Below are 25,463 nucleotides of genomic sequence, written 5' to 3' on the forward strand. Positions count from 1 at the left end.
ACAGCGCTGTCCCCAATGCTTGTGAGATTTCCCCACTTTGGCAGACAAGATGTTAATGCATCTTGTTGATGTAGCTTCCTGCTTCACCTCAGTAATGATCTGTGCCGCTATAATACATCTCCCCCATAGTACGTTCTGTTGCTGGGAGTAGCTATTAAAATTAGAGATGTGTGGGTTCAGATTTACTCTGTTCTTAACGCAAAATTAACCAGATTTTTGTTATTGGCTATCCAAAACACGTGACATCCGAGAGCCAATAAGATGCCTTTTTGAACTCGCACATCTCCAGTTAAAATATGAGTAGACTGTGGACATAATGGCATTGCACATAATCAGTAGCAATTCTCATTTAAGCTGGGACATTTAAATTATACTCATTAAATGCTTATTAGTTACAGTGGAAATATTCTCATCAGCCTGAACTGTTGTCACAATACATAGTACATCCATGTTGTGTACACCAAATTCTATCCTGTTATTTAGATGTCATTTGTTCTCTCTCATTGTCCTGATCTTTCTTCCTTGGGTATATTTACTAAAGTGTGGGTTTATAGAAGTGGAGATGTTGCTCATAGCAACCAGACTTCTCATTTATCTAGCACCTTCTAGAAGATAATACATAGAATCTGATTGGTTGCTATGGGCAACATTTTCACTTCTAGAAACCCACACCTTAGTACAGAGGTTCTCAAACTCGGTCCTCGGGAGCCCACACAGTGCATGTTTTGCAGGTAACCCAGCAGGTGCACAGGTGTATTAATTAATCACTGACACATTTTAAAAGGTCCACAGGTGGAGCTAATTATTTCACTTGCGATTCTGTGAGGAGACCTGCAAAACATGCACTGTTTTGGTGTCCTGAGGACTGAGTTTGAGAACCTCTGCCTTAGTAAGTATACCGCTTAGTCTCTGTCTTGTGCTTCTGTAGCCCTCTCTCTCTTTTTTTTTTTTTTTTCTTTTCTTATACTCTCTCATTCTGTATTTGGGTCTCTCGCCCTCTTTCATTCTCTCGTCCTCTTTACTTATCCTTAGTTATTGTGCTCTCTCTACCGCACTGTTTTTTGATAATCCTCTGCCATCCATGCTTTTGTTTTTGCTCTTGTTTTCTTTTGTTTCCTCATTGTGGGTGTATAACCTAAAAAAAGAAGGGGAAAACACTGCATAGTGCATATTATCCAACTTTGGCGAAGACAAGATATCGTAAAACATTCAATTACATTCAAAAATCCATATTTAGCAGAAGTGCTCTCGTACTATTATTATTATTATTATTATTATTATTATTGCTTCAAACAGAAACAGGAAGTGCCTTTTAAGGTCTGAAACGTTGCCGGTATGCTAAATAAACACTTATGTTTTTATACACACACACACACACACACACACACACACACACACACACACACACACACACACACACACACACACGGGACGTGCACTGAGCTAAATTGCTCAGGAGGTACTGGCTTGCACCAGAGCCAGATTTACACGCAATATATGAGCCAAAGGGTCCATGGGGGTATTATACACATGTGCACAGTATATACTCCTGAAAATTGTGAGTTTTGATTACAGATGCGCTGAAAAGTTATCCAGGTGAGGCATTGCCTCACCTGCCATAGACTTTTTACTCCACAGTTTTGGCTATAAAAATGATTAGAATAATGCAAATAAGATATTTCAAACATATTCTTTGTATTTTTCTCATACGTCCTAGAGGATGGGGACTCCGTAAGGACTATGGGGTATAGACGGGATCCGCAGGAGACATGGGCACACTATAAGACTTTGAATGGGTGTGAACTGGCTCCTCCCTCTATGCCCCTCCTCCAGACCTCAGTTAGACTCTGTGCCCAGGAGTGACTGGACACACACTAGGGGAGCTCTACTGAGTTTCTCTAAAGACTTTATTGTTAGGTTTTTTTATTTTCAGGGAGACTTGCTGGATACAGGCTCCCTGCATCGTGGGAGTGAGGGGAGAGAAGTCAGACCTACTTCTTCTTAGTTCAAGGGCTCTGCTTCTTAGGCTACTGGACACCATTAGCTCCAGAAAGTTCGATCACTTGGTTCGCCTAGCTACTTGTTCCCGGAGCCGCGCCGTCACCCCCCTCACAGAGCCAGAAGAAAGAAGCCGGGTGAGTATGTGAAGAACAGAAGACTTCAGTGACTGCAGAAGACTTCGGTAACAGAGGTACAGCACAGCGGTCGCGCTGCGCTCCATGCTCTCACACACCAACGGCACTCACAGGGTGCAGGGCGCTGGGGGGGAGTGCCCTGGGCAGCAAGTTACTGATCTTCTAAAACAGCTGGCATAAAAAGCATTTTTGGTGCCTGGGCACCGTGTCCCATACCCCCGCCAGTATAAAGCAGCGCGCTGCGCGCCATTGCTCCCGCGCCAACGGCTTACAAGGGTGCAGGGCGCAGGTAGGGGGGGGGGATGCGCACCCTGGGCAGCAGTATATACCTTTTTTAAGGGTGGCTACGTAATATACAGTGTGTAGACACTGTATAGGGACCCCCGCTGGCATAAAAAGCAATATATTACTAGCGGGCTGAAGCACGCCGAGAAGGGGCGGGTCTTAGCCCTCACAACACTTTCAGCGCCATTTTCCTCCATGTGCCCGCCATAGCAGTGAAAACAAATGTGGGGGGGCACAGTGTTTAGTGTTTATAGACATATATTTAAATGGCCTTCTAATACAGTGTGTTGTGCATATATCCCTGTGTTTCCCTGATCAGAATACCCACTATAGCTTTTTAGGTACCTAGTCAGATGGTGGTGGTAGGGGGATTCTATCATCAGGAAGGCAAATAGGGCAATATGCTACCGGGACCGTGATCGCCGTACAGTCTGTTGTCTCCCGGGTGCTCGGGTATGGCACATCGCGGACCGGCTAGATAGATTGTTGGGAGGGGCTGGGAAAGACCCGGCGGTCTTGGTGCACGTTGGCACCAATGACAAAGTTAGCGGAAGGTGGGATGTCCTTAAGAAAGACTATAGGGACTTAGGAAAGAAACTGAAGGCAAGGACATCTAAGGTAATATTCTCGGAATTATTACCCGTGCCACGCGCTAGTCCAGGGAGGGAGATTAGGGAGGTAAATGTGTGGCTTAGGGATTGGTGCAGGAAAGAGGGGTTTGTGTTCCTGGAACACTGGGCGGACTTCTCAGTCAGGCGCCATCTCTTTTGTCGTGACGGATTGCACCTGACTGAGGAGGGGGCAGCGGTGCTGGGGGGAAGGATGGTTAGAAGGTTGGAGGAGATTTTAAACTAGGAGCCTGGGGGGAGGGTTTAGCTAGAAACTACGGGTCATGCAGTGAGAATAGAGGGGATGGCGGTAGTAAACGAAATGGGGGAGAAGTTGGGGGGAGGGTAAGAGCAGGCGGTAAGGTTACTAACATGGGTACTAAAAGAGATTTTACCAAAGCACTAGCCAATGACGATTACAGGTCATCATTGCTACATAAGGTGAAAGATGTCCCTAACGCAAGGGAAAATACTTATCTTAGTTGTATGTATGTAAACGCCAGAAGCATTACTGGTAAAAATGGTGAACTAGAAATACTTGCAGCAAGCAAACAGTATGATATTATAGGCATTACTGAAACTTGGTGGGACGAATCTCATGATTGGACAGTCAATCTAGAGGGCTATACACTGTTTAGGAGAGACAGACTAAATAAAAAGGATGGAGGGGTGTGTCTTTACGTAAAGCCATTTTTAAAACCTGATATACGGGAAGATATTCAGGAGGGGACTGTAGACACTGCCGAGACATTATGGGTAGAAATTGCATGCGGGGAAAAAGGAATAAAAAAGTTAGTAGTGGGTGTATGCTATAGGCCGCCTGGTATCAACGCATCTGATGAGGAATTGTTACTAAAGCAAATTGAAAGAGCAGCAGGAGTAGGAGACATAGTAGTGATGGGAGATTTTAACTATCCAGAGATAAACTGGAAAAACGATTCATGTGATACTGCTAGGGGCAATATGTTTTTAAACACACTTAATGATAACTACTTAGTTCAACTAATTGAGGAACCAACTAGGTGCAATGCAATCTTAGACCTGGTATTAACAAACAATGGGGATTTGGTATCAGGTATTATAGTAGGGGAACCCATAGGAAAACGACCACAATATGGTCACATTCAATATCAGTTTCCATAAACAGCCCTATACTGGCTCAACTAGGACGCTAAACTTTAGCAAAGCAAATTTTTAAAAGATGAGGGTATTTTTCAGGGATATTGAATGGGAAGGTTTGTTTATAGGAAAAAATACTACAGAGAAATGGGAGGTACTAAAATTCCTGCTAGCTAAAAATACACTCAAATTTATTCCTACGAGCAGCAAAAAAAGGAATAAAAATCATAAACCGATGTGGCTTAACAAAAAGATTAAGGAACTAATGGGCAAGAAAAGGCGAGCATTTAAAAAATACAAATCTGACGGGGAAGCAGAGTCATTTCAGCACTATAAGGAATGTAACAAAATATGCAAAAAGGAAATAAGAGCGGCTAAAGTAGAAACTGAAAAACTAGTAGCAAAGGAAAGCAAAGCGAATCCCAAAAAAATCTTTAAATACATTAATAGCAAGAGATTAAAGAAGGAGAGTATAGGCCCTTTAATAGACAAGTTGGGAGTCTTAAGCAAAAATGATAATGACATAGCGGACACACTAAATGAGTTTTTTTCAACAGTATTTACTAGAGAGGACCCAATTCAGGGACTAACATAATCTCAATAATGAGAATATCCCACTGATAGGTACTTATTTAAGCGAGGAAGTAGTCTGTGACAGATTAAAACATTTAAAGATTAATAAGTCACCAGGTCCCGATGGTATTCACCCAAGGGTTCTAATGGAGCCTCATTCTGAACTTGCAAAACCGCTGTTTTTGATCTTTAAGGATTCAGTAATATCAGGTATGGTTCCCAAAGACTGGCGTATAGCGGAAGTAGTGCCTATATTCAAAAAGGGAAGTAAAGCTGAACCAGGTAATTATAGACCAGTTAGTCTTACATCTATAGTGGGGAAAGTATTGGAAGGTATTCTAAGAGATAGTGTTCAGAAGTTCCTTGAAGTCAATAAGGTCATTAAAAGGAATCAACATGGGTTTATGAAGGACAGATCCTGTCAAACCAACTTACTTGGCTTTTATGAAACAGTAAGCGCAAACCTAGATCAGGGTAAAGAGGTGGATGTAATCTTTTTAGATTTTGCCAAAGCGTTCGATACTGTACCACACATGAGACTTATCTACAAGCTACAAGAATCAGGGCTAGGAAGCACAATATGCACTTGGGTCAAAAACTGGTTAGATAATAGGGAGCAGCGCGTTGTGGTTAATGGATCTTTTTCAACTTGGACTGAAGTGCTAAGTGGGTGCCGCAAGGCTCAGTATTAGGACCGCTATTGTTCAATATTTTCATTAACGACCTAACAGAAGGTCTAGAGAACATGTTGTCAATTTTTGCAGATGATCCCAAATTGTGTAAAGTTATAAATGCGGAGGGGGATGCTGAGTCGCTTCAGAATGACTTAGTTAAATTAGAAGCTTGGGCAGCGAAATGGAGAATGCGCTTCAATACAGACAAGTGTAAGGTAATGCACTGTGGTAACAAGAACAAAAATAACACCTACCTACTAAATGGGGTAAAATTAGGGGATTCTGTACTGGAAAATGACTTAGGTGTCCTCATAGATAGCAAACTAAGCAGTAGTACCCAAAGTAGGACTGCAGCAAAGAAGGCTAATAAGATATTAGCATGCATAAAACGGGGAATTGATGCTAGGGACGAGAGTATTATACTCCCGTTATATAAATCACTTGTGACCTTGAATACTGTGTACAATTCTGGGCACCTTACTACAAAAAGGATATCCTGGAGCTAGAAAAGGTTCAAAGGCGGGCGACCAAACTAATTAAGGGTATGGAGACGCTGGAATACGAGGGAAAGGCTTGCAAGACTAGGCATGTTTACACTGGAAAAGAGGAGATTAAGAGGGAACATGATCAACATTTTACAAATATATAAGGGGACAATATACAGATCTTGCGCAGGACCTGTTTTTGGTTAGATCAACACAGAGAACTCGTGGACACTCGCTCAGGTTAGAGTAGAGGAGATTTCCGCACAATACGGCGTAAAGGCTTTTTTACGGTAAGGACGATACGTGTTTGGAATTCCCTGCCTGAGGGAGTTGTGATGGCCAACTCGGTCAACACCTTTAAGAATGGGTTAGATAAATTCATAATTGATAAGGATATCCAGGGTTACGGTGCATAGTCACGCACTATGGTTATTATAAAAAAGAGGGGTTAATCGGAACGGCAGTCAGCAACTTCAGTCAAAATTTTATACAAAATAATCGTGCATAGGAGACCACAAATAGGTTGAACCCGATGGACAATTGTCTTTTTTCAACCTTAGATACTATGTTACTATGTTAGTCGATATATGTCGACAGGCATGAGTGCTCTGTCACAAACAGGGGGATCGCTGTCGGCATCGCCAACGCCTGTTGGTCCTTGATGCAGTCGATGCAGTGTCAGCAGGTCGGTAGTTGTTTGCTTGTCAAAAGTGAACACTGTATGGGAGACGCAGTGGTATGTGGGTGACCCTGTCGGCACCAACTGTTATTACTGAGAGTAACTTAACATGCTGTAAGTGCCTTATGCCTGTATATATATTTGTATGTATATGTATGGTACGGTTCCTTGGGCCTGTAGCTCGAGCACAGATATGGTAGTACGTGTGGGGGAGTGTTATAAGGATTATATAGGTATACTTCCCTCGGACCTCTCTGGGTTCGCCAGATGGTTATTTTGCCTGGTTACTACTCCCGGTTTGTCGACGAATACTAGGTTTTCTGTCGACCATAAGGTTTCCTGTTTGATCCACAACTGGGGCTTTCAGTACATGGTCATACACATTCAGAACACATTAATGTCCGTAGGGACCCTAAAGGTCGGGACAATCCACTTATATGTATGTTTATTTATATATATATATATATATATAGGGATATGTGTGTATTACATTATGATTTATAATGACTGCTGAAGTAAAAGTATTCTTTCTCATGTGCTGGTCGCTCTGTTGATAAAGCTCTAGGTCGGCCGTGAAGAGCAGATCCTCACAAGGAGTCTGAATGTTTATTCTTTTCCCGCTGCGGATAGAATACGGTGAAAGTCAACTCCTGGTCGACACGGGGCCCTGTCACAAAGGATCGTACACAGAAAGCGAAGTGATATTTTATTTCTATGCTTTGGCGTTATTTGCATTACATGCACATGGGGGAGTGTTTATATTCGGAAAAGCATCCGATAGTATTACCCTAAAGAGAGTGGGGAGGTTTCTTATGTTGAATCTTCTCTATAACATGGAAAGAAATGCTGAGGCTGACTCCGAGAGATACTGGAGTGTTTCCCGGGGACGGTGTACCTCTGGGTGGGGAGGCCTCAGTTCAGTCAATCTCTGTGGATACCACTGGTGGATCTAACTTCGTGAGTTAGATTCCCTCACAATGGTTGGTGACGCATTCTGTTGTGGGATGCAGTCATTTTAACCGTTTTCATACCGTTCTTTTTTCCCTTTCGGTGCAGATTGTGGAAGGTGAAAAGGTAAGAGTTCTGCAGCCTTGTTAGGTTCGCAGAACAGGATGTCGTTCTCTGTTTTACCACATCCACCGCAGGTCGCTGGGTCTATCTGGAGCCCACTTCGGTGGGAACTCGTCTACTACTCTTCAGACAGTCCGAGAATGTCCTTGGACCTGTGAGTTAATAATGGAATCCAAAAGGGGACATGCTGGAGTTTACAGATGATTCCCCTCACTGATTTTTTGAATAGATCCTCCGATTCCCCTCTGGAAGGGGAGGTAGTGCGCGACGCCATACCAGAGTTGCATCAAGTTCAGGACTTTGTCCTGCTGTCCCTAAAAAAAAAAAAAAAAGATTTCTACTTACGATGGGAGCTCCAGCAAGTAAGGGTAGAAAAGGGGTTAAATGCGTTTTTCTCCGCATTCAGCTTACCTGGGTTGATGTCCAGGATTTTCTTTGCCATTTCACCAGAGTGATGGCAGTAGGATGGTATTCTTTCAATAGTAAGAGCCATTGTTATTCTGTACTGGGACACTCTCCTTATTAAGGCGAGGTCAAGACACAAGTGGTCCAAATCGTTGTTTTCTCTCTGACTGTTCTTCAACACAGGGGAAGGCTGTTGTTCCCTACGACGCAGACGTCGGAGGTGGGTATCAGAGTAGATACGGAACGGTTGAAGTTCTGTGTGTTCCTGTGGAAAGAGGTCTGAGGATCCAGAGTCGGATCAGATTTGCAGTGACAATCCATCAATATGTTCCGTTGATGAAGAAGATGGGTGCGGTCTTAGAGGCCTTTTTCGGTGAGCAGGTCAAATGCCAGAGGGGTTTTCACGGTGCCAGTTGGAAATGTGGTCAGGGTCTCACCTGCACATGCGCCGGAATATAATCCTAATGGCCAGGATATCGCTCCTGTGGTGTCTGCTCAGTTCTCACCTCCTAGAGGGACGAAGGTTCGGAATCCAGGATGAGATCCTGGTGTCCATGCATGCAGATCTCCATGCATGCTGATCTCCGAGACTGGGGAGCAGTCCTTGCAAGGGAAGTATTTCCAGAGGAAAAGGTCAAGCTGGGAAGCTTGCCTGCAATAAGCTTTCTTGAATTAAGAGCTATTTGTCACAACTGAGGGCCTGAGCTGACGGGAGGCAGCCTCAGTTGTAGGGGCTGAGATGTACCGGAACCTGGGAGGTTGTATCAGACCCCTGGACATGTAAGTAACATGAATAATAACTGCCCGAAGGCGTGACCACGACAACTTGGATAAAAGTCAATGATGTTTATTATGACAACTCCGCAACACAGCAGCAATAAAAGAAAACGTAAAAGTCAGCAAAGAATAAATACAGTTCCTGGGTACTACAGGATGGCAGGAGCCACAGGGCACTGGTAGTGTGAGATAGTTCTTATGATCTTCTAGATGGAAAGTCCTTACCAGGCCCGACTGTAGCAATGGAGATAACCCAGGATTGTGCCAGCTGGTGTTCCAGGAAAAGCTGGGTTGCTGAAGATAAAACAGTTGCTGTGGATACTGGCTGGAACCAGACTGTTAGTACGGAGTGGATACTGGCTGGAACCAGTTAAATAATAAATGAACTTGGGAGCGATGAAATATGAACTGAAATGTAGACCTTGAGAGCGGAGAAATAATAATACCGGTGGAGAGTGGTAAAGTGTAGAAAGGACACCGGCCCTTTAAGAAAAGCTGTACTCTGCTGGAAGCTGAGCTGGAAGCAGGTAATGCTGTAGCTGGAAACAGATGAATCCACAATGGGTTGGAGAGTCAGGCTACACCGCAGGTGGAATGCTGGTGCGGGTCTCTATGGTGGAAGTCTTGAGACAGGAGCTGGAACCTGGAAGACAATCACAGGAGAGAGACAAACAGGAACTAGGTTTGACAACCAAAGCACTGACGCCTTCCTTGCTCAGGCACAGTGTATTTATACCTGCAGCAAGGAAGGGATTGGCTAGGCAATTATGCAGATTATCAATACTGAGAACAGATTGGTGGAAATGATCAGCTGACAGAATCCAAGATGGCTGCGCCCATGCAGACACTTGGAGGGAAGTTTGGTTTGCAATCCATGTGGTAATGAAAACAGTAATGGCGGCGCCAGCCACCGGAGACAGGAGGCGCCAGGCTGACAGATGCACATCCAACCACGCGGACACAGCGGAGGCCACGGCTGATGTAATCGCCACTCAGACACTCTGCATGCAGAAGTTCAGGGACGGCGGCGGAGGCCGCGGGAGACGCCATGCCAGGTGTAATATGGCGTTTACTGTGACAGCGTCCCAGAGTGACAGGAGAGGATACAGGAATGTACACATCAGGATAACAGATGGGATCCGGTCCTGGAGCGCTGAGCCAGCCTTAGGAGGCATCTGATGGGTAAGAAATGGCGTCCAGATACCCGGATCGTGACAGCACCCCCCCCCTTTAGGAGTGGCCCCAGGACACTTCTTTGGCTTTTGAGGAAACTTGGAATGGAATCTCCGGACCAAGGCAGGAGCATGGACATCAGAAGCATTGGTCCATGAACGTTCCTCAGGACCATAACCCTTCCAGTCAATAAGATATTGTAGTTGACCGTAACGGTGACGTGAGTCCAGGATCTTGGCCACTTCATACTCAACGCCTCGTTGAGTTTGGACTTTCGGAGTTGGAGGAAGTGAGGAATGAAACCGATTCAAGATCAGCGGTTTCAACAGGGAAACATGGAATGTCCTGGGTATTTTTAAGAAGGGAGGCAACTGGAGTCTGTAAGCAACAGGATTGATGACTTGTTCAATCTTGAAAGGACCGATATAGCGAGGTGCAAACTTCATACTGGGAACTCTTAACCTCAAATTCTTCGTGGATAACCATACCCGATCACCCACCTTGAGAGCAGGAACTGCTCGACGCTTCTTATCCGCAAACTTCTTGTACCTGAACGATGCCTTGAGCAGAGCTGATCGTACGCTCTTCCAGATATTGGCAAACTGATGCAAGGTGATATCCACTGCGGGAACAGAAGTTGCTGGAAGCGGTTGGAACTCAGGGACTTTAGGGTGGAATCCAAAGTTAGTGAAGAATGGTGTTGAAGCAGATGAAGAATGATACTGGTTGTTATGACAGAACTCGGCCCAGGGAAGTAATTGAACCCAGTCATCTTGAGAGGAGGACACATAGATGCGGAGGAAGGCCTCCAAGTCCTGATTCACCCTCTCGGTTTGACCATTGGTCTGAGGATGGTAAGCCGTGGAAAACTTTAGCTTGACTTGGAGGACTTGATATAAACTTCGCCAGAATTTGGCTGTGAATTGAACTCCTCGATCTGAGATAATTTCTTCAGGAAGACCGTGGAGTCGGAAGATCTCTTGTATGAATACTTGAGCCAACTTGGAAGCTGACGGAAGACCGGTGAGAGGAATGAAGTGTGCCATCTTGGTGAACCGGTCAACTACCACCCAGATGGTATTGAACTTGTTGCACATGGGTAAATCTGTAATAAAATCCATCGACAAATGGGTCCAAGGTCGACAGGGAACAGATAGTGGAACCAGTTGCCCCGCAGGCGACTGGCGGGATACCTTATGTTGAGCACACTTTGGGCAAGATGCAATAAACTCCAAGACGTCCTTTTTCAGAGTTGGCCACCAATAGGACCTAGAGATAAACTCCAGGGTTTTTTGGATACCTGTATGTCCGGCAAAACGGGAAGCATGGGCCCAATGCATGAGCTTCTTCCTTAGCATCGGTTTCACAAAACTTTTCCCTGATGGGGGCGTAGAGTCCATCCCTACCGTGGAGAATGCCAACGGATTTATAATAGGATGCTTGTCTGAAGACTCTGACTCATTTTCTTGCTCCCATGAGCGGGAAAGGGCATCGGCCTTGCGATTCTGAGAGCCCGGACAGAACTGGAGTTTAAAGTCGAACCTGGAAAAGAAAAGTGCCCATCTGGCCTGACGAGGGTTGAGACATTGTGCGCCTTTCAGATATAAAAGGTTCTTGTGGTCTGTAAGTATGGTGATTGAATGAGAAGCTCCCTCCAACAGATACCTCCACTCTTCTAGAGCGAGCTTGATGGCTAGCAACTCCTGGTCGCCAATGGCATAGTTGCGCTCAGCTGGGGAGAACTTCCGGGAGAAGAAACTGCAAGGGTGTAAATGGCCATCTTTAGCCCTCTGAGATAACACCGCTCCTACTCCAACGGAGGAGGCATCCACCTCTAAGATGAAAGGAGAGTCGATGTCAGGCTGTTTCAGAACAGGCGCAGAGATGAACCTTTGTTTTAAAAGATGAAATGCTTGCATGGCTTCTTCAGACCACTTGGACGGGTTAGCACCCTTCTTAGTGAAAGCAGTAATAGGCGCCACAATGGTGGAAAAGTCTCGTATAAACTTTCGGTAATAGTTGGCGAACCCTAAGAACCTCTGGACCCCTTTGAGGGTTAAGGGTACCGGCCAATTTTGGATTGCTTGTAGTTTCTCAGGATCCATCTCTAGTCCGGAACCGGACACAATGTACCCTAGAAACGGAATGGACTTGACTTCAAAGACGCATTTTTCTAATTTGCAATAGAGATGATTGACACGGAGACGGGACAGAACCTCTTTAACCCAAAAACGATGTTCCTCTAAATCGTTGGCAAAAATGAGGATATCGTCTAGATAGACCACGACATGACGGTATAGAATGTCTCTGAAGATCTCATTGACAAAATGCTGGAAGACAGCTGGAGCATTGCTCAATCCGAAGGGCATGACGAGGTACTCATAATGTCCGTCACGGGTGTTAAAGGCGGTCTTCCACTCGTCACCCTCACGGATCCGGATGAGATTGTATGCACCTCTCAAGTCCAGCTTTGTAAAGATGGTAGCTCCGCTAACTCTGTCAAAGAGCTCAGTAATCAGGGGTAAAGGATAACGGTTCTTGATGGTAATGTCGTTCAAACCTCTGTAGTCGATGCACGGCCGCAGACCACCATCTTTCTTTTTTACAAAAAAGAAGCCTGCGCCGGCTGGAGAAGAAGAAGGTCGAATGAACCCCTTTGCTAGGTTCTCTTTAATATATTCCTCCATAGAATGCGTCTCAGGCAGAGACAACGGATAAGTTCGGCCTCGAGGTGGAACCTTCCCTGGAACGAGATCAATCGGGCAATCCCATTCTCTATGAGGAGGAAGGATATCAGCAGAAGCTTTACTGAACACATCCGTGAAATCTTGATATGGAGGAGGTGGAACATCAGACGACCTGGAGGAGGAAGAACAGACAGGCAATACTTTAAACAAACATGTCTCAGCACAGGAGGAACCCCATGCCAGGATTTGCGTAGTCGTCCAATCAATTGTAGGATTGTGAAGACGGAGCCATGGAAGGCCCAGGACCACAGGATGTGTGGCTCTTGGAATCACTAAAAAAGAAATAAGTTCGGAATGAAGAACTCCCACTCTCAGACGAACTGGTAGAGTCCTTAAAGAAATAACTGCATCAAAAATTTTGCTGCCATCCACGGCAGTTAAAGAAATGGACGAAGGAAGTCTCTCGGTGGGTAGGGACCACCGTTTAACATAGGCTTCGGTAATAAAGTTCCCAGCTGCTCCGGAATCAAGGAGGGCAATGACGTTCCGATAACGTTGAGCAACTTGAAGCGAGACTGGGAGATTACAATCTTGAGGAGATGGAGAGGAGATCATTACTCCTAGCCGGCCCTCTCCTTGGCGAGCTCGGATTTGGAGTTTCCCGGACGTTTGGGACAGGCATTAATGGTGTGAGACGGAGCTGCACAATAGAGACAGAGAGACTCGGAGAGACGTCTTCGGCGCTCAGCAGGAGTTAAACGGGAACGGCCAAGTTGCATGGGCTCATCTTTAGATGGTGACAGTTGACGAGGAGGAGGAGCAGAAGATTTTGGAGCAGATGATCTTCCACGCTCAGTTGCTCTCTCTCTGAAACGTAAATCAACTTTCGTGCAGAGTGAGATTAGCTCATCTAACTTAGAAGGTAAGTCTCTGGTAGCTAACTCATCTTTAATACGCTCAGATAAGCCATGCCAGAATGCAGCATACAGGGCCTCGTCGTTCCATGCCAGTTCGGATGCCAGGATCTGGAACTGTATCAGATATTGTCCTACAGTACGTGACCCCTGGCGTAAACGGAGAATCTCGGATGAAGCTGAGGTTACCCGGCCTGGCTCGTCGAAGATGCGCCTGAATGTTGACACGAAGGCAGTGTAGGAAGATAGCAGGGTGTCGGACCTCTCCCATAACGGTGATGCCCAATCAAGGGCTGAGCCACTGAGAAGAGAAATAATGTAGGCAATTTTTGTACGGTCACTGGGAAAATTGCCAGGTTGTAGTTCAAACTGAATCTCACACTGGTTGAGAAATCCCCTGCAGAATCTTGGAGATCCGTCAAATTTTGCTGGCGTTGGAAGATGAAGACGTGGAGCAGAAATGGGTAAGGTGGGTGGGGTTATAGCTGGAGTCACTGTGGTTGACGCACCAGACGCGCCTGATCCACGGAGAGTTGTCTGAATCCCATCCAGCCGAGTAGAGAGATCCTGGAGACAGCGGATGATGTGGCCCTGTGCAGCCTCCTGATGTTCTAGTCGGGCTGCCAGTTCTTGCATCGGCCTGGCCGCTTGATCCTGGTCTCCGGCTGGATTCATTAGGTCAGTGCTTACTGTCACAACTGAGGGCCTGAGCTGACGGGAGGCAGCCTCAGTTGTAGGGGCTGAGATGTACCGGAACCTGGGAGGTTGTATCAGACCCCTGGACATGTAAGTAACATGAATAATAACTGCCCGAAGGCGTGACCACGACAACTTGGATAAAAGTCAATGATGTTTATTATGACAACTCCGCAACACAGCAGCAATAAAAGAAAACGTAAAAGTCAGCAAAGAATAAATACAGTTCCTGGGTACTACAGGATGGCAGGAGCCACAGGGACTGGTAGTGTGAGATAGTTCTTATGATCTTCTAGATGGAAAGTCCTTACCAGGCCCGACTGTAGCAATGGAGATAACCCAGGATTGTGCCAGCTGGTGTTCCAGGAAAAGCTGGGTTGCTGAAGATAAAACAGTTGCTGTGGATACTGGCTGGAACCAGACTGTTGTTAGTACGGAGTGGATACTGGCTGGAACCAGTTAAATAATAAATGAACTTGGGAGCGATTAAATATGAACTGAAATGTAGACCTTGAGAGCGGAGAAATAATAATACCGGTGGAGAGTGGTAAAGTGTAGAAAGGACACCGGCCCTTTAAGAAAAGCTGTACTCTGCTGGAAGCTGAGCTGGAAGCAGGTAATGCTGTAGCTGGAAACAGATGAATCCACAATGGGTTGGAGAGTCAGGCTACACCGCAGGTGGAATGCTGGTGCGGGTCTCTATGGTGGAAGTCTTGAGACAGGAGCTGGAACCTGGAAGACAATCACAGGAGAGAGACAAACAGGAACTAGGTTTGACAACCAAAGCACTGACGCCTTCCTTGCTCAGGCACAGTGTATTTATACCTGCAGCAAGGAAGGGATTGGCTAGGCAATTATGCAGATTATCAATACTGAGAACAGATTGGTGGAAATGATCAGCTGACAGAATCCAAGATGGCTGCGCCCATGCAGACACTTGGAGGGAAGTTTGGTTTGCAATCCATGTGGTAATGAAAACAGTAATGGCGGCGCCGGCCACCGGAGACAGGAGGCGCCAGGCTGACAGATGCACATCCAACCACGCGGACACAGCGGAGGCCGCGGCTGACGTAATCGCCACTCAGACACTCTGCATGCAGAAGTTCAGGGACGGCGGCGGAGGCCGCGGGAGACGCCATGCCAGGTGTAATATGGCGTTTACTGTGACAGTGTCCCAGAGTGACAGGAGAGGATACAGGAATGTACACATCAGGATAACAGAAGGGATCCGGTCCTGGAGCGCTGAGCCAGCCTTAGGAGGCATCTGATGGGTAAGAAATGGCGTCCAGATACCCGGATCGTGACACTATTTTCAATGAACATATGCTTCGTGATCTGCCCGTGTTAATTCTGTCGGATGACTTGACAGCAGTGGTATAAGTAAGCCGCTAGGGCGGAACAAGGAGCAAAGCGGCAATGGCAGAAGCCGAAAAAAGTTTTCCGCTGGGTGGAAAGACTGGTAAACGCTATATTAGCAGTCTTCGTTCCGGATGTGAACGACTGAGAAATAGATTCCTCTGCAGACGCGATCTCCATCCGGGAGAAATACAGTCGTCATCGAGAAGTTTTCACTGAAGTGACAAGTCTTTGAGGAGTGCCTCAAGTGGACATGTTGGCGTCTCGCCTCAATGAGAGATCTCGGGGATATTGTTCTGGGTCAGGGGAAACTCAAGCTATAGCAGTGGACGTCCTCGGGACACCTTGGGTGTTTTCAGTCGGTCTATGTGTCCCCTCCGTTTTCACTCTTCAGAAGATGGTAAACGTAAGAAGAACAAAGGTTCCGGCGATCCTCATTGTTCCGGTCTAACCAAGAAGGGCTTGGTATCCAGTTCTTCAATATTTACTCATAGAAGATCCATGGCCCTTCCTCTACGTGAGGAACTGTTACAGCAAGATCCGGGCGTGTATCCAGACTTACCGCGGCTGCGTTTGATGGCGTGGCGGTTGAACGCCATATCCTAGCCAGAAAGGGTATTCCCAGTGAAGTCATTTCCACACTTCTTCAGGCTAGAAAAGAAGTAACGGCAAAGCCTTACCACCGTGTTTGGAGAAAATATGTGTCTTGGTGTGAATCCAAGAAGGCTACTACGGAAGACTTTGAGCTGGGTCGTTTTTCTCCATTCTTTGCAAGCAGGTGTGGGTGCAGGCCTAAAGTTAGGCTCCATTTAAGTGTGGTTTTGGCCTTATAAATTTTCTTTCAAGAAAGAATTGTCAACCGTTCTGGAAGTTCGGACCTTCGTGAAAGGAGTACTGCATATCCAACCTCCCGTTGGCACCGTGGGACATTGACGTGGTGTTGCGTTTTCTTGTGTCACACTGTTTGGAACCTTTGTGAAAGGTTGTGTTAAAATTTCTCTCTTGTACAGTGGTCATGCTACTGGCTTTGGCGTCCGCAAGGCGGGTGTCGGAAGTAGCGGCTTTGTCTCACAAGAGCCCTGTTTGATCTTCTATGTGGATAGAGAGGAATTGAGAACTCGGATAATAGTTCTACCAAAAGTGGTTTCTGGGTTTCGCAGAAATCAGCCTATTTTGATGCCGGTGGTTACTTAGGCATTAGCTGATTCAAATTCTCTCGGTGTAGTCAGGGCTTTGAATATTTAGGTCGCCAATTTGGCTCAGATTGGGGAAACAGAGGCTCCGTTTGTCCGGTATGCTCCCAGCCTGATTGGGGCTTCTGCATCTATGCAGTCTGTTACATGCTGGATCTGTGATACGATTCGGCGTGCTCGTTCTACGGCTGGATTGCCGTTACCGAAGTCGGTGGAGACGCATTCTACTTGGAAGATGGGCTCTTCTTGGGCGGATGCCCGAGGAGTCTCGGCGGTTCAACTTTGCCGAGCGGCTACTTGGTCGGGTTCAAACACTTTTGCTATGCTCTACAAGTTTGATACCCTGGCTGATGGGGACCTTTTGTTTGCTCAATCGGTGCTGCAGAGTCGTCCGCACTCTCCCGCCCGGTCTGGAGCTTTGGTATAAACACCATGGTCCTTACAAAGTCCCCAGCATCCTCTAGGACGTATGAGAAAATAGGATTTTAATACCTACCGGTAAATCCTTTTCTCTTAGTCCGTAGAGGATGCTGGGCGCCCGTCCCAGTGCGTACTGTGTCTGCAGTTATTGGATATAGTTACAGTCTTGTGGTGTTTCTCTTCTGTCAGGCTGTTGCTGACGTTGTTCATGCCATGGCATGCGGTGTCTTATTATTGGTTGTGTTGACACACAGGTTGTGTTATATATTCTCTCAGCATGTGGCTGTGTATTGTTCATGCCGTTGGCTGGTATTCTATTGAATGCCACGTTCTGCGGTATGTTCGTGGTGTGAGCTGGTACGACACTCACCGTGTTTAAACAATACATTTTCTCTGACGTCCTAGTGGATGCTGGGAACGCCGTAAGGACCATGGGGAATAGCGGCTCCGCAGGAGACTGGGCACAACTAAGAAAGATTTAGGATTACCTGGTGTGCACTGGCTCCTCCCTCTATGCCCCTTCTCCAGACCTCAGTTAGAATTTTGTGCCCGGCCGAGCTGGATGCACACTAGGGGCTCTCCTGAGCTTCTAGAAAAGAAAGTATAAATTATTTTTTTTATTTTCAGTGAGATCTGCTGGCAACAGACTCACTGCTACGAGGGACTGAGGGGAGAAGAAGCGAACCTACCTGCTTGCAGCTAGCTTGGGCTTCTTAGGCTACTGGACACCATTAGCTCCAGAGGGATCGAACACAGGCCCAGCCTCGGTCGTCCGGTCCCGGAGCCGCGCCGCCGTCCCCCTTGCAGAGCCAGAAGCAAGAAGACGTTCCTGGAAATCGGCGGCAGAAGACTTCGGTCTTCATTAAGGTAGCGCACAGCATTGCAGCTGTGCGCCATTGCTCCCCATGCACACCACACACTCCGGTCACTGATGGGTGCAGGGCGCTGGGGGGGCACCCTGGGCTGCAATAAGAGTACCTTACTTGGCACATTACCACATAATATAGTCATTAAGACTATATATGTGTAAAATCCCCTGCCATAACTTCCATAAAAAAGCGGGAAAAGTCCGCCGAAAAAGGGGCGGAGCTATCTCCCTCAGCACACTGGCGCCATTTTCCCTCACAGCTCCGCTGGAAGGACGCTCCCCAGGCTCTCCCCTGCAGTTTCCAGACTCCATAGCGTAAAAAAAAGAGGGGGGGCACTAAATTTAGGCGCAATCTGTGTAATATTAGCAGCTATAGGGGAAAAATCACTGTGTGTAGTGTGAATCCCTGCATTATATAGTGCTCTGGTGTGTGCTGGCATACTCTCTCTCTGTCTCCCCAAAGGACTTTGTGGGGTCCTCTCCTCAGTCAGAGCATTCCCTGTGTGTGTGCGGTGTGTCGGTACGGCTGTGTCGACATGTTTGATGAGGAGGCTTATGTGGAGGCGGAGCAGGTGCCGATAAATGTGATGTCACCCCCTGCGGGGTCGACACCTGAATGGATGGACATGTGGAAGGAATTACGTGACAGTGTCAACTCCTTACATAAAAGGTTTGACGACATAACAGATGTGGGACAGCCGACTTCTCAGCTCGTGCCTGCCCAGGCGTCTCAAAAGCCATCAGGGGCTCTAAAACGCCCGCTACCTCAGATAGCAGACACAGATGTGGACACGGATACTGACTCCAGTGTCGACGATGATGAGACTAGTGTACATTCCAATAGAGCCACCCGTTACATGATTACGGCAATGAAAAATGTGTTGCACATTTCTGATATTACCCCAGGTACCACAAAAAAGGGTATTATGTTTGGGGAGAAAAACTACCAGTGGTTTTTCCCCCCTTCGGATGAATTCAATGAAGTATGTGAAGAAGCGTGGGCTTCCCCCGATAAGAAACTGGTAATTTCTAAAAAGTTACTAATGGCGTACCCTTTCCCGCCAGAGGATAGGTCACGTTGGGAGACATCCCCTAGGGTGGATAAAGCGCTCACACGCCTGTCAAAGAAGGTGGCACTACCGTCTCCGGACACGGCCGCCCTAAAGGAACCTGCTGATAGGAAGCAGGAGGCTATCCTGAAGTCTGTATATACACACTCAGGAATTATACTGAGACCGGCTATTGCTTCAGCATGGATGTGCAGTGCTGCAGCTGCTTGGTCAGATTCCCTGTCGGAAAACATTGATACCCTAGACAGGGACTCTATATTGCTAACCGTAGAGCATATTAAAGACGCTGTCTTATACATGAGAGATGCACAGAGGGATATTTGCCGGCTTGCATCTAAAATAAACGCAATTTTCATTTCTGCCAGGAGAGGATTGTGGACTCGGCAATGGACAGGAGATGCAGATTCTAAAAGGCACATGGAAGTTTTGCCTTACAAGGGTGAGGAGTTGTTTGGGGATGGTCTCTCGGACCTCGTTTCCACAGCGACAGCTGGGAAGTCAGCATTTTTACCCCATGTTCCCTCACAGCCAAAGAAAGCACCGCATTATCAGGTACAGTCCTTTCGGCCCCAGAAAGGCAAGCGGGTTAGAGGCGCGTCCTTTCTGCTCAGAGGCAGAGGTAGAGGAAAAAAGCTGCAACATACAGCCAGTTCCCAGGAACAAAAGTCCTCCCCCGCTTCCTCTAAGTCCACCGCATGACGCTGGGGCTCCACAGGCGGAGCCAGGTACGGTGGGGGCCCGTCTCAAGAACTTAAGCAACCAGTGGGCTCGTTCACGGGTGGATCCCTGGATTCTACAGGTAGTATCTCAGGGGTACAAGCTGGAATTTGAGACGTCTCCCCCTCGCCGTTTCCTCAAATCTGCCTTGCCGACAGCTCCCCCGGACAGGGAGGCAGTGCTGGAGGCGATTCACAAGCTGTATTCTCAGCAGGTGATAATCAAGGTACCGCTCCTTCAACAAGGACGGGGTTACTATTCCACAATGTTTGTGGTACCGAAACCGGACGGTTCGGTGAGACCCATTTTAAATTTAAAATCTTTGAACACTTATATAAGAAGGTTCAAGTTCAAGATGGAATCGCTCAGAGCGGTGACTGCAAGCCTGGACGAGGGGGATTACATGGTGTCACTGGACATCAAGGATGCTTACCTGCATGTCCCCATTTTCCCTCCTCACCAGGAGTACCTCAGATTTGTGGTACAGGACTGTCATTACCAATTCCAGACGTTGCCGTTCGGTCTGTCCTCGGCACCGAGGGTATTTACCAAGGTAATGGCCGAAATGATGATACTCCTTCGGAAAAAGGGAGTTTTAATTATCCCGTACTTGGACGATCTCCTTATAAAGGCGAGGTCCTGGGAACAGTTGTTGATCGGAGTAGCACTAGCTCGGGAAGTGCTACAACAGCACGGCTGGATCCTGAATATTCCAAAGTCGCAGCTGGTTCCTACAACGCATCTACTATTCCTGGGGATGGTTCTGGACACAGAACAGAAAAAAGTGTATCTCCCGGAGGAGAAGGCCAAGGAGTTATCTTCTCTAGTCAGAGACCTCCTAAAACCAAAACAGGTGTCGGTGCACCACTGCACGCGAGTCCTGGGAAAGATGGTGGCTTCTTACGAAGCAATTCCATTCGGAAGGTTCCATGCAAGGATTTTTCAGTGGGATCTGTTGGACAAGTGGTCCGGGTCGCATCTTCAGATGCATCGGCTGATAACCCTGTCTCAAAGGGCCAGGGTGTCGCTACTGTGGTGGCTGCAGAGTGCTCATCTTCTAGAGGGCCGCAGATTCGGCATACAGGACTGGATCCTGGTGACCACGGATGCCAGCCTTCAAGGTTGGGGGGCAGTCACAAAGGGAAGAAACTTCCAAGGACTATGGACAAGTCAGGAGACTTCCCTACACATAAATATTCTGGAACTAAGGGCCATTTACAATGCCCTAAGTCAGGCAAGACCCCTGCTTCAACACCAGCCGGTGCTGATCCAGTCAGACAACATCACGGCGGTCGCCCATGTAAACCGTCTGGGCGGCACAAGAAGCAGGATGGCGATGGCAGAAGCCACAAGGATTCTCCGATGGGCGGAAAATCATGTGTTAGCACTGTCAGCAGTGTTCATTCCGGGAGTGGACAACTGGGAAGCAGACTTCCTCAGCAGGCACGACCTCCACCCGGGAGAGTGGGGACTTCATCCAGAAGTCTTCCAAATGATGGTAGACCGTTGGGAAAGGCCACAGGTGGACATGATGGCGTCCCGCCTCAACAAAAAGCTAAAAAGATATTGCGCCAGGTCAAGGGACCCTCAGGCGATAGCTGTGGACGCTCTAGTGACACCGTGGGTGTACCAGTCGGTTTATGTGTTCCCTCCTCTGCCTCTCATACCCAAGGTACTGAGAATAATAAGAAGGAGAGGAGTAAGAACTATACTCGTGGTTCCGGATTGGCCAAGAAGAGCTTGGTACCCAGAACTTCAAGAAATGATCTCAGAGGACCCATGGCCTCTGCCGCTCAGACAGGACCTGCTGCAGCAGGGACCCTGTCTGTTCCAAGACTTACCGCGACTGCGTTTGACGGCATGGCGGTTGAACGCCGGATCCTGAAGGAAAAGGGCATTCCGGAGGAAGTCATCCCTACGCTGATAAAAGCTAGGAAGGAGGTGACCGCAAACCATTATCACCGCATATGGCGAAAATATGTTGCGTGGTGTGAGGCCAGAAGGGCCCCAACGGAGGAATTTCAGCTGGGTCGATTTCTGCACTTCCTACAGTCAGGGGTGACTATGGGCCTCAAATTAGGTTCCATTAAGGTCCAGATTTCGGCTCTGTCGATTTTCTTCCAAAAAGAACTGGCTTCACTGCCTGAAGTTCAGACGTTTGTTAAAGGAGTGCTGCATATTCAGCCCCCTTTTGTGCCTCCAGTGGCACCTTGGGATCTCAACGTGGTGTTGGATTTCCTTAAGTCACATTGGTTTGAGCCACTTAAAACCGTGGAACTGAAATATCTCACGTGGAAAGTGGTCATGCTGTTGGCCTTGGCTTCGGCCAGGCGTGTGTCAGAATTGGCGGCTTTGTCATGTAAAAGCCCTTATCTGATTTTCCATAGGGATAGGGCGGAATTGAGGACTCGTCCCCAATTTCTTCCTAAGGTGGTATCAGCTTTTCATTTGAACCAACCTATTGTGGTGCCTGCGGCTACTAAGGACTTGGAGGATTCCAAGTTGCTGGACGTAGTCAGGGCCCTGAAAATCTATGTTTCCAGGACGGCTGGAGTCAGGAAAACTGACTCGCTATTTATCCTGTATGCGCCCAACAAGCCGGGTGCTCCTGCTTCAAAGCAGTCTATTGCTCGCTGGATCTGTAGTACGATTCAACTTGCACATTCTGCGGCTGGACTGCCGCATCCTAAATCTGTAAAAGCCCATTCCACGAGGAAAGTGGGCTCTTCTTGGGCGGCTGCCCGAGGGGTCTCGGCTTTACAACTTTGCCGAGCTGCTACTTGGTCGGGTTCAAACACGTTTGCTAAGTTCTACAAGTTTGATACCCTGGCTGAGGAGGATCTTGCTTTTGCTCATTCGGTGCTGCAGAGTCATCCGCACTCTCCCGCCCGTTTGGGAGCTTTGGTATAATCCCCATGGTCCTTTCGGAGTTCCCAGCATCCACTAGGACGTCAGAGAAAATAAGAATTTACTCACCGGTAATTCTATTTCTCGTAGTCCGTAGTGGATGCTGGGCGCCCATCCCAAGTGCGGATTGTCTGCAATACTTGTATATAGTTATTGCATAACTAAAGGGTTATTGTTTAGAGCCATTTGTTGAGAGGCTCAGTTTTTTTTCATACTGTTAACTGGGTATAGTATCACGAGTTATACGGTGTGATTGGTGTGGCTGGTATGAGTCTTACCCGGGATTCCAAAATCCTTTCCTTATTGTGTCAGCTCTTCCGGGCACAGTATCCTAACTCAGGTCTGGAGGAGGGGCATAGAGGGAGGAGCCAGTGCACACCAGGTAGTCCTAAATCTTTCTTAGTTGTGCCCAGTCTCCTGCGGAGCCGCTATTCCCCATGGTCCTTACGGAGTTCCCAGCATCCACTACGGACTACGAGAAATAGAATTACCGATGAGTAAATTCTTATTTTATCCTCTAAATGTCCGTCTCCCTGGGCACAGTTTTCTAACTGAGGTCTGGAGGAGGGGCATAGAGGGAGGAGCCAGTTCACACCCATTCAAAGTCTTATAGTGTGCCCATGTCTCTTGCGGATCCCGTCTATACCCCATGGTCCTTACGGAGTCCCCAGCATCCTCAACGGACTAAGAGAAAAGGATTTACCGGTAGGTATTAAAATCCTATTTTCATATACTTTATACAGTAAAAACTCTGGCACAAACGTTAGTATGACAGGAAAGGCTCTGCCTCACCCCACCGCACGTCACTGACACACACACACACACACACACACACACACACACACACACAGCAACTGCTTTGCAGATTGTTACAGTGATTATGATATGATTTAAGATGCAGATATCGGAGAAATTCTTCATTGTGAAAATCCCCAATTTGCCAATCTCTACCGCTTTCGGCTAGGATCTGGAAATCGAGATTTTTAAACTTGTTTAAAATTCCCAATTCCCCAACCCAGCTATCGAGGGATTGGGAAATTGCACCAATATTTTGCTGATGTGTGGGGGCCATTATTTGAGACAGATTACATTAACGTGTATCATTAACGTGTATTTCCTAGGTGGATGGGAACACTGGTGTTTTAAGTATGAGTGTTCACTTTAGGATGCTCAAGAAACTGGTTGAAGAGCCAACATTCAGTGAGATCCTCATCCCTTTACAGTCAGTAATGATCCCTACACTGCCATCTACTGCTGGAAAACGTGATCACGCCGACCATGATCCCTTTCCCGGGCACTGGGCATACATTGCTGGCTTTGATGATGTTGTAAGTATTCTGTGCTTTGTAGGCCAGGTTTGTCTTCTGCAAAAGTTAGTTTGTGACATAGTTTGTTGGCATGCCAGTCTTTCCACCTTCCTTTGTATCAAAATACCACTACAGGTGCTTACAATACAAGTTTAACATTTTATTGAAATATTTTGAAGTTTAATAGAAAAACATTCTCCTCCGCAATGAACATACATCCATGTGGGATGGGTGGTAGGTAGTGTGCTGGAGGCTGGACACCAAACAGAAAACTTATTTTCCCAGCAATCTAGGCTCCCTCTCCCATATACCCCACCCTAGAGTTCCAGTTTTAGTTTGATGCCCAAGGTGTGGGCACGGTTGTTGGGGGGGCTCCTACTGCAATTTTACTTCAGAGCAGATGGCGCGTCAGCATCTGACTACCCCCACTGCCACTCCACAGACTCCCTTGCACTGGCGGCCTAGGCACAAGAGACTGGGCCAGTGTCCCTGGTCGGGCTCCATAACACACTGGAGGAGCCGCAACGGGGAGCTGGTAAGGTGACTCCTCTGCTTGCCAGTGAGGAAGGCCACCGACAGTGCTGGCAGTGGGGGCCAGATTGTCTCCGCACCCCAATAGACCACCAAGGTACTTTTTTTGGTAAACGGGCACTTAGATAGCAGCAATTACCCAGGGGGTTATGCCAGAAGGGGGGAAGTGAGCTGTCCCTGTTGGCTTCCCTCATCCCTCGGCGCATCCTCTGATGCTGACTACCCGCCACTGGGCTCTCCCCTCCACTATCTCCTCCTACCCTGAGATGCAAGGTGGCCATTTCCGTAGAAGATGGTCACAGTTCTCGTACCCACAGAATGTAGTTGTTATCTGTGGTGGAACATATCAGGGAAACTGGCTCCTATCTTGACGAGGCGGCCATTGACACAGGTATCCTAACCTCTAAAGTGTGTGTTTTTGCCATTATGACCAGGAGAGCCCTCTGGCTTCGTACATGCTGACCAGACACAGACTCCAAGAAGGACCTTGAAGCAGTCCCTTTTTAAGTGGAGATTCTGTTGGTGGTTTCGGTTGTGGCATCTAAGAGCACTTTCCTTCGACAGCAGCTCTCAGGTTGTGAACGTCTAATTTTTACTCCTTTTATCTGCAAGGAAAAGCCAAGGGTCATTCTTTCTCCAGGTTCTAGGGCTCTTCCACTAACGGCTCCAAGTCCAGAATTAAGCAGGCTTGGTCTACCCAATGTCCAGCTACCAAGCCGACCAATAAACCTGCCGCATGACGGAGTGGGCCTCCACCTGGGCACACCCAGTATTGGAGGCCCCCTTCTGCTTTTCTCCAATGCTTGGTTCGCA

At 47.4% G+C, this 25,463-nt stretch overlaps 1 protein-coding gene across 2 annotated transcripts in view; it reads left to right on the forward strand.

Moving 5' to 3' along the window:
• ATR (ATR serine/threonine kinase) overlaps window positions 1-25,463 on the forward strand; it is a 449,883-nt gene that overhangs the window by 366,341 nt on the left and 58,079 nt on the right. For both annotated transcript variants that reach the window (XM_063915996.1, XM_063915997.1), the window contains exon 40: window positions 23,934-24,140. In XM_063915996.1, the coding sequence (XP_063772066.1) occupies window positions 23,934-24,140 (207 nt within the window). The remainder of the gene's footprint in view (window positions 1-23,933; window positions 24,141-25,463) is intronic.

This window comes from Pseudophryne corroboree, chromosome 4 (assembly GCF_028390025.1).
Source record: "Pseudophryne corroboree isolate aPseCor3 chromosome 4, aPseCor3.hap2, whole genome shotgun sequence".
Lineage (NCBI taxonomy): Eukaryota > Metazoa > Chordata > Amphibia > Anura > Myobatrachidae > Pseudophryne > Pseudophryne corroboree.